The following is a 9,583-nucleotide window of genomic DNA, read 5'->3' as shown; positions in this document are numbered from 1 at the left end:
TCGATCTCTTGACCTCGTGATCCACCCGCCTCGGCCTCCCAAAGTGCTGGGATTACAGGCTTGAGCCACCGCGCCCGGCCGGGAGCTGTGTCTTAATACTTGACTGTATTCGTCCCCCATCCCCTGAGCTCCCAGCATTCTATTTTGAGTGTTGTTTTTTATTTTCTGTGCAGAAATTTTTTTACATTTCAAAATGACTAAGAGAGAGCAATAGAAAAATTATACAAAAAGGTAAATGCAAAACAAAACAAGATGAATAAAAGCGAATCTCAGACAGGCTTTGCTCAGACCTGCTCTCAAATCTGGACTTAGCCACTTTCTTGCTCTATGGCTCCAAATGGGTCACTTAACCTCTTTTTGCCTCTGTTTCCTCAGATTCACAAATGAGGGTAACAATGCCACCTCACTCAGCTGTTGTGAGGATCAGACAAATGCCTCAGCCAGCAGCGTCGTACAGAGGGCATCATTACACAGCTCCATAAATAGTGTGCAGTAGCCAGGAGTGTGATGATAGTGATCATAGCTGTTTGATCCCAGAAACCCCCCATAACAGGAAAGAGCTTTATGGGGCCCCAAAGCCCATCCTCAAAGATAATCACAGTCTAGCATCAGCCAGCCTGGCACAGCGTCCAAGACACTGAGCCCTAGCTTTTCTCCCTCCTGGCACCATGTTGTACTCCCAGGCACAGGAGTGGACATACCTGTCCATCTTGTCCCATCCATAAACAAGGCTAGCATGGTATTAAATACATACAACAAAAATAAACATTTATAGAACCAAGATGCTGTATAGAACCAAGATGCTGTGATACAGAGAAAACTACCTTCTAAGAAACCCTATAGGCCAGGTGTGGCAGCTCACACCTGTAATCCCAGCACTTTGGAAGGCCAAGGCAGGTGGATCACCCTCATGCTGTCGCCCAGGGTGGAGTGCAGTTGGTACAATCATAGCTCACTGCAAGTCCCAGGCCCAAGTGATTCTGAGGTCAGGAGTTCAAGACCAGCTTGACCAACATGGTGAAACCCTATCTCTACTAAAAATATAAAAATTAGCTGGGTGTGGTGGCGCATGCCTATAATCCCAGCTACTTGGGAGGCTGAGGCAGGAGAATTGTTTGAACCCAGGAGGCGGAGGTTGCAGTGAGTTGAAATCATGCCACTGCATTCTAGCCTGGGCAACAAAAGTGAAACTTTGTCTCAAAAAAAAAAAAAAAGAAATACTGTGGGCCGGGCACAGTGGCTTACACCTATAATCCCAGCAGTATGGGAGATGGAGGCGGACGGATCACCAGAGGTCAGGAGTTCGAGACCAGCCTGGCCAACATGGTGAAACCCCATCTCTACTAAAAATGCCAATAATTAGCTGGGCACAGTGGTAGGCACCTGTAATCCCAGCTACTCAGGAGGCTGAGACAGGAGAATTGCTTGAACCTGGGAGGCGGAGGTTGCAGTGAGCCAAGATCGCACCATTGCACTCCAGCCTGGGCAACAAGAGCAAAACTCCATTTCAAAAAGGAAAAAAAAAAAAAAAGAAAGAAAAGAAACATTGTGAAATGTTGCTACATTTAGCCAGTTCTTGCAGGTGAGAGAGGGGGAAGATCGTTCTAGCAGAATATTCCATTAGAAGTGGTAGGGAGGAAAAATTCCTCAGATGGACAGTTCACTAATGGAGGGGAGAAGGGTTATTGCAGTGTGCAAGCAAACACCCAGTGTGGTGGGTGGTAAAACACACCTCCTCTTCCTGCAGAAGCCAGTGCTTGGTGCTCTGAGGGACAACTGAGGAAGCTGCTATCAGGTACCTATATGGCACTTTTCCTAGAGCCTCTCACCTTGTTTTCTGAAGACTGGTTCCGATGTGTTGCTTCCAAGATGGTGATGAACTGCCGGTATTGGGGGTTGGTCCAGCGGCCAATGCCTGGTAGAGAAGGGACAGGAAACAGTGCTAGGAAAACTGGGAAACAGAATATCTAGGTTTTAGGAAAAGAATTGAAGATGGGCTAGAGAAGGCCCTGGAAGGAGAAGTGAAAGAAAAAGGAACTGAGGGCATAGGATGTAGAGAAATAGACCTCAGCCAACCCCCATCCTCCATATCCAGCAACTGGCTATAGGATGCTTCTCCCTAGCTTCTGCAGCTTATGTCTTTATTGATGATCCCTAACCTACCATCTTCCAGAATGTTCATTTTCCTTACTCTTTAAACACTAACATATAATCCTACTGTTCTCCCCTGTGAAAATTAAATTTCTCTATTTTTCACTGCTGCTCTTTTCCAATGCTTGCTTTCTGCCTCTCTTCTGTATATTCTAGCCCCTTGCCGTCTGGCTTCATAGTCTCTGACACCTGTCCATAATTACTTCCTCACTGAACCCCTGACTCTTCCATCCTCATTCTCTCCGACTGTACCACTCAGCATTCTCCCTGTCCCTCAAGAATCCTCCTGCCTCTCCTTCCTCGGCCCATCCTTGATTCCTTCCAGTTCCTGAACAGTTCCTCTCCTGCCTCCTTTCTGCTTTCCTGTCTGAATCAGAAGCAACTCAGTCCTGACTCGCTCTTTTGTCTTCAAACACTCAGTGATTGCGTCCACTCTCCTTTCACTGCTGAGGCATCTCAAGCCCTAACTTCTCTCCTCACTGACCTGGCAGGTGTCGTGTGCCAAGCAGGCACTGTACTATACACAGGAGACTCAGCAGGAAATGAGATACACAGCTCCTGGCTCTCAGAGAGCTGGCATTCTGGTTGCGGTAAGGTAGAGCCAGGAGAAGGCAATACACAAGAACATTTCAGAGAGGAATGAGTTCTACAAAGAAAATACAAGAATGAACCAGAACTCTGTGCCATCAATGGTAGTTCCCCAAAACGAGATGATGAGAGACTTAAGTGTGCTGCAGAATGATTTGTATGCAGTGATAACATTTATTCCAAAATGTAAAATGAACAAGACATATTGTTTATAGATACCATATTTCACAGACTCTAAGATGCTCCACTCATAAACTGGGAGTTAAAAAAAAAAAAAACAAAGAAAAAAAGATTCTAAGATGCATATGTTTTAACCCTTGAAAACTCTGAAATTAGTATTCATTTTACAATTGATGGCAGCTTAGACTTGAGAAATATGTTTCATAAAAGTATGAAAGTATGTGCCAGAAAAAACACCCACACCAAATGACAATTATTACTTCTGAGGAAAGAGGAAGATGGCACTGAAAGGATCCCAATGGGAACTCCAACCCTAACTGTAGTGCTTCAGTATTTTGCTGACAGAAAGCATTTAAAGCAAATATCACAAAAATATATATTTTTAAAAATCACAAAACTATATCAAAAAAATTAAAAATGTTTTGTTCTCTGGACTTATGTATTTTTTCTTTACTTTTCCTTTTTTTTTTTTTTTTTTTTTTTTTTTTTTTTTTTTTTTTTTTTTGAGCCAGAGTTTTGTTCTTGTTGCCCAGGCTGGAGTGCAATGGCGCGATCCCGGCTCACTGCAACCTCTGCCTCCCAAGTTCAAGTGATTTTCTGGCGCCACCTCCTGAGTAGCTGGGATTACAAGCACCTGCCACCATGCACAGCTAATTTTTTCTGTTTTTCTAAATTAAAAATAAATAAAATAAAATAAGACAAGACTGAGTAGTGCGAGCTACTTTCAGACAGGGTGGTCAGGGAAGGCCTCTCTGAGGAGGGAGCCCTGCAGAGATTAGGGGTCAGAACACCTCAGGCAGAAGGTCCTGGACCCAACTGCGGCCATCCAGCCCCTACCCCACTATCCCCATGCTCAAGAATCCCTCGTCACCTGATTGTCATCAAATGCACCCACTAGGGCTTGGTGATCTGCTCTGCCTCTTTATTTTTTTAAATTGTGAGATATAATGTACGTACATAAAACATATATTCAGTTTAAAAAATACAAAGCAAACATTCATGTGACTATCACCTAGGTCAACAAAGGGAACATAGCCACCTCTCAGCAGGAATCTCCACCATTCTGTACTCCCCCACCCCGGTAATCACTTGACTTTCAAGAAAACCAAGCCCTTGTTGTCTTTAGTGTTCTGCTTCAAACATGTGCATCCCTTTTGAATTTTACATAAATGAAAACATACTGCATACAATATTTTGTGGTTAGCTTCTTCTATTTAACACAACATTTGAGAAATTAATCTGCCTTACTTTTGTTTTTCTGGAGACAGAGTCTTGCTTTGTCACCCAGGCTGGAGTGCAGTGGTGCTATCTTGGCTCACTGCAACCTCTGCCCCCCAGGTTCAAGGAACTCTCATGCCTTAGCCTCCCAAGCAGCTAAAACTACAGGCATGTACCACCCTGCCCAGCTAATTTTTTTGTATTTTATTTTATTCATTTTTTTCTGAGATGGAGTCTTGCTCTGTTGCCCAGGATGGAGTGCAGTGGCATAATCTTGGCTCACTGCAACCTCTGCCTCCTGGGTTCAACCAATTCTATTGGCTCAGCCTCCCAAATAGCTGGGATTATGGGTACCCGCCACCACACCTGGCTAATTTTTTTTGTACGTTTAGTAGAGATGGAGTTTCACCATGTTGGACAGGCTGGTCTCGAACTCCTGACCTTTGGTGATCTGCCCACCTTACCCTACCAAACTGCTAGGATTACAGGCATGAGCCACTGCACCCAGCTTCATCTGCATTGTTGAACATAGCTATAGTTTATTTGCATTACTATATAGTGTTCTGTTGCATGGCTATTGCACAGAACATATTTTATCCATCCTATTGATAGCCACTGGAGTTGTTTCCAGTGTAGGATTATTACAAATAGTGTTGTATGCTGTATTCTTGTACATATATATTGTTTATACATGTGCAAGAGTTTCCCTAGTGTGTATACATATATAGAATTGTTGTAGGGTATATGCATCTTTTCTAGATAATAGCAGACATGCATGGTGGCTCACATCTATAATCCCAGTACTTTGGGGAAGCTGAAGTAGGAGGATCACTTTGAGCTCAGGAGTTTCAGACCATCTTGGGCTAGATGGTGAGACCCTATCTGTACAAAAAAATAAAAAAAAAACAAAAAAAAAAAAAAAAAAAAAAAAAAAAAAAAAAGGTAACAGCAAACTTTTTTGTTATTTTGTCATATTTATTACCCAAGTCTTTTGAGGAAAAGATCATGCCTTAAACTATTCTCTCTTTAGTGATTCCCTCTCAGGGCCCATCACTAAACTGTATTTGCAGAAGGTACTTAATATTTACCCAGTGACAGTGACAGTGACAGATAGATTCAAACCAAGTTTCCTCTCTACCTACCTCGGAGGCAGGCCACACCTGCCAGAAGTAGCAGCAATGTCCCAGCATAGTGAGAAAACGGCACCACTTTGGACAAACTCAAGTAACCTGGGAAGGGAGAGGGACAATGTGAGACCCTCTCCACAATGCCCCTCAGCTCCTCTTCCCAGTTCAGCCCCAACCTCCACCCCACACTCCCTCTTTGGAACAGCCATACCCTAAGAGGAAGAAGATGCCTGATGGAAGAGGGAAGCCAAGCCATCCTCACAGGTCCCCTCTCCTCTTTAGGGAGCTGGCTCATCTGCCAAAAATATGCCCATTTGCTGCCCCACCACCTTTGAAACCACACTGACCTTTCCTGTACAAGTAGAAGAAGGCGAAGGGAGAGGAGTAATAAGAGATGGACCAGAATACTGAAGCCTGCAGCAGAGAGACAGGGACAGGCAGTCAATACACACACACACACACACACACACACACCCTTGCCATTCCAGGCCTACACTTCTGAGCAAGATGGACAACCTGAGGGATATCATATAGAGTATTTGGTGTACGACACCATGCACACAGTAGGTGCTAGATATTTGTTGAAAAGTAGTGTGTCAGTGTAATGGAGAGGCTGGGAAAACTAGGTACAGGCTCTATTCTCTTCCTCTGGAATTATGGAAGAATTACGTCTTCCATCTCCAGACATAATTCCACCACATTTAAAGGCCAGTCTCTCTGTCTACTCAAGTTAATCAAGCCTTTTCAATTGGCCCTGATCAGGACAGCCCCTGGCCTGGTCCCCAAGAGATGCGCAAACATCACCATAGGAACTGTGCCAGAAAGAACAGCTGTCCCTGCAGCCAAAGAGGTTAGTTGCCAGGGAGGACAGGTCACTGGGGAACTGCAGGACTTAGCACCTGAAGATGGTCCCAAGAGTAAACATGTTTTCCTCACGGCTCAGGCTGCCTCAGAGAAAGCAATGCTACATGCCAAAGGGGAGTGCCACATATGCCCACTTACAGTGTGTGTGTGTCTGTGTTGGAGAGGTCTGTTGCAGAGCCCAGAGCATCCCCCACCCCAGGTGCGCTGCTGCTCCCAGGAGGGCTAAGTTCAAGAGGATAGGTGGGTCTGAAAGATGCAGAGAGTCCCAGATGCCAGGGTAGACATACCAGTGCCAGGATGCTGTCAGCATGTTTCTCCAGGGCACGGGGCTGATAGTACGTATCCTGCCAAAACAGATGGCCTCCTTAAGGACCCTGCCCATTGGCAGGTCTTTCCCCTTCCCTTTCAGAAGCCCTGCTGCTTGTCCTCCAGTTCTAGCCTCATTGACTATCTCTCTTGAGACATCCCTGGCCCCCACAGAAACCCCTCTTCCTCACCCTCAACCTGAACCTGATTTCCCAACCCTGATCATGGGAACACAGGGAGCTGGATTTGGAAGCAAAAGTGAAAGCAGCATTGGACGATTTTTGCTCCTTTCCACAGATCAGTTTCAAATGGATTGCAGGCACGTGCATATGGGGAGAAGGGTTAGAGAAGAAAGGAAAGACACCACGACAATCCTAAGTGGGAAAGAAAAGCATCAGAAATAAGAGTAGTTGACTAAGAAGAGAATGTGGGTAGGAGCGGGCAGTTTGTAGGAGACAGTAACACAATGTGAGATAACTGAAAAAAAGGAAGAGAATATTTAGAACAGCCTACCACCACTCGCCAGCTCTCCAGAATACAATGACTCTGGGGTCTCCAGGCTAGGTTGGGCGGGGGTTAGGGGGAGGACCGGGGGATACATGATCTGTAAAAGTCATTCTGAAATTCAAGGCCAGGGTAAAGGGAAGATAAAAACGGAGCGGGGGGAGGCACGAAGAGGCACTGAGGAAGAGAGAATTGGGGAGTTTGACGGCAAAATTCACTGGCTCCCCAGTCCACGCAGTGTCTCTTCCAGGACTTAAGACTCAACTAGGACCAGCACGAACCACGACAGACAGGGTGGGGGGATGCGGAAAGGAAAGAGCAAGGAGTGGTAGTCGGAATGAGAAAGCGGTAAAGAGCGAAAAAGAAAGGAGGCGGCCAGTGCGTAGGCGCGACTTTAACCCAGGAAGCACACAGAGCGCACACTTTGCGGACAACTGGCTTGACAAGCAGACTCCCCTTATTTCCCCTCATGGGCACTTCTAGGGAGCAAAGGCCGTAAAGGGTTTGGACTGTACCACGTTCTTCGGCGGGGGGGAACTCGACTCACCCAGGAGCTGGAATGGGGGGCAGTGACTGCCGTTGGCGTCTCGGGGACGCTAGCCGGGGCCCTTTCGGAGTCCCTCTCCCGGTAGATTTTGTAGAGCCGAGGGCCTAGGACGCAGCTCAGGAGCTTCGCCATGGCCCCGGCTCGGGCCGCTGCTCCTCCAGCAGCAGGTCCCCCCCTGCCTGCCCCGCCCTCGACTGCCTTTTGAGGTGTTGTGTGCCCTTGACGTCAGCTCGTACTGGCTCCGCCTCCGAGCGAATCGCGACATTTTCAGCGCTTCCTGAGAAGAGTTTCGCGCAGTTGGGGCTACGGGTACAGCAGCGGTCCTAAATTAGCGGAAGATTTTGGAACGCGGAGAATTAGAAAATTATTAGGCATAGTTCAATAATTTTTTTCTGTCTCATTGGCAGACTCTAGAGCGACAGCAGAAACAAAGAATGAGATTAAAAGCACTTGACAAGAGTAATAGAAAAGATAAGATGTCTAGGAATATATCTAGTACAAGAAATGCAAGATTTTATGAAGAAAACTATAAAAAATTGTTGAAAGGTAAACTGGCCCGTCGCGACGGCTCATGCCTGTAATCCCAGCACTTTGGAAGGCCGAAGCGGGTGGATCACTTGAGGCCAGTACTTCGAGACCAGCCTGGCCAATATGATAAAACCATGTTTTTGTATTTTTATTTACTAAAAGTACAATAATTAGCCGGGCGTGGTTGGCGCGCGCCTGTAATCCCAGCTACTCGGGAGGGCGAGGCACGAGAATCTCTTGAACCCGGGAGGCGAAGGTTGCAGTGAGCCAATATCGTGCTACTGCACTCCAGCCTTGGCGACAGAGCAAAACTCTGTCTCTAAATAAATAAATAAATGTAAACAAACAAACAAAAAAAAGATGAAGGAGGAAGAAGAAGAAATAAATAAATGTAAACTGGCCCAGCACGGTGGCTCACGCCTGTTATTCCAACACTTTCGGTGGCCGAAGGAGAATTGCTTGCGTCCAGGAGTTCCAGCCCAGGCAACATAGTGAGACCTGATCTCTACACAAAACACCAAGGCGGGGGAAAAAAAAAAAAAAGGCCCAGCGGGGTGTGGTGGTGTGCACCTGCAGTACCAGCTACTAGGGAGGCCGAGGTGGGTTGCTTGAGCCCAAGAGTTGAGATAGCGCCACGCACTCCAACCTGGGTGACAGAGCCAGACCCTGTCTCAAAATAATAATAGAAAGTAAAAAAAAGAAAGGTATCTTGTCTGATCTTGGAAGCTAAGCAGGGTCAGGCCTGGTTAGTGCTTGGATGGGAGACCGCCTGGGAATACTGGGTGCTGTAGGCTTATTTTTTATTTAAAAAAAAAATTTTAGATGAGGAATGTTCTTCATAGTTCAAAGAATCGTTATTAGCACTCTTCCGGTTAAAAAAAAAAAAAAAAAAAAAGAAGAAAGAAAGAAGTAAACAAAAAGATTTTCAATAAATAGAAAGCTACACCATAGTCCTAAATATGAAAATTCAGCATTGGCCGGGCGCGGACGGTGGCTCATGCCTGTAATCACAGCATTTTGGGAGGCCAAGGCAGGTGGATCACCTGAAGTCAGGAGTTTGAGACCAGCCTGACCATCATGGAGAAACGCTGTCTCTACTAAAAATACAAAAATTAGCTGGGCATGGTAGCTTACACCTGTAATCCCAGCTACTTGGGAGTCTGAGACAGAATTGCTTGAAGGCAGGATTGGAGGGTGTGGTGAGCTGAGATCGCACCATTGCACTCCAGCCTGGGTAATGAGAGCGAAACTCTGAAAAAAAAAAAAAAAAAAAAAAAAAAAAAAAAAAAAAAAAAAAAAAAAAAAAAAAAAAAAAAAAAAAAATTCAGCATGGTAAGATACGTGGAATACTTGTAAAAAGAAAATAATACTCTTATGCATGAACTGAATCTCAAAACCATGATGCTGAGTGAAAATAGAAAGTCGCAGAAGAATACGTACCATTATATTAGATTCAAAAACACATAAAATTTAATGATAAAGCAAATGGAGAAGAAAGAGAAAATTCAGAATAGTGGTTACATAGCATAGATCTCTGACTGAAATGGAGTATTCTTTTCTCTCTCTCTCT

The 9,583-nt window shown here is 45.3% G+C and overlaps 1 protein-coding gene across 2 annotated transcripts in view; it reads right to left on the bottom strand.

Moving 5' to 3' along the window:
* ABHD16A (abhydrolase domain containing 16A, phospholipase) overlaps positions 1 to 7,784 on the bottom strand; it is a 16,898-nt gene extending 9,114 nt beyond the window's left edge. For both annotated transcript variants that reach the window (XM_017522371.2, XM_037736330.1), the window contains exons 1-5: positions 7,486 to 7,784; positions 6,416 to 6,472; positions 5,612 to 5,678; positions 5,280 to 5,366; positions 1,830 to 1,915 (exon numbers count right to left, since the gene is read on the bottom strand). In XM_017522371.2, coding sequence (XP_017377860.1) covers positions 1,830 to 1,915; positions 5,280 to 5,366; positions 5,612 to 5,678; positions 6,416 to 6,472; positions 7,486 to 7,617 — 429 coding nt within the window. In that variant the 5' untranslated portion in view covers positions 7,618 to 7,784. The remainder of the gene's footprint in view (positions 1 to 1,829; positions 1,916 to 5,279; positions 5,367 to 5,611; positions 5,679 to 6,415; positions 6,473 to 7,485) is intronic.
* Positions 7,785 to 9,583: the final 1,799 nt, after the last annotated feature.

Source organism: Cebus imitator, unplaced genomic scaffold, assembly GCF_001604975.1.
Source record: "Cebus imitator isolate Cc_AM_T3 unplaced genomic scaffold, Cebus_imitator-1.0 Scaffold24, whole genome shotgun sequence".
Taxonomy (NCBI): Eukaryota; Metazoa; Chordata; class Mammalia; order Primates; family Cebidae; genus Cebus; species Cebus imitator.
This window is presented reverse-complemented; position numbering and strand designations above follow the sequence as displayed.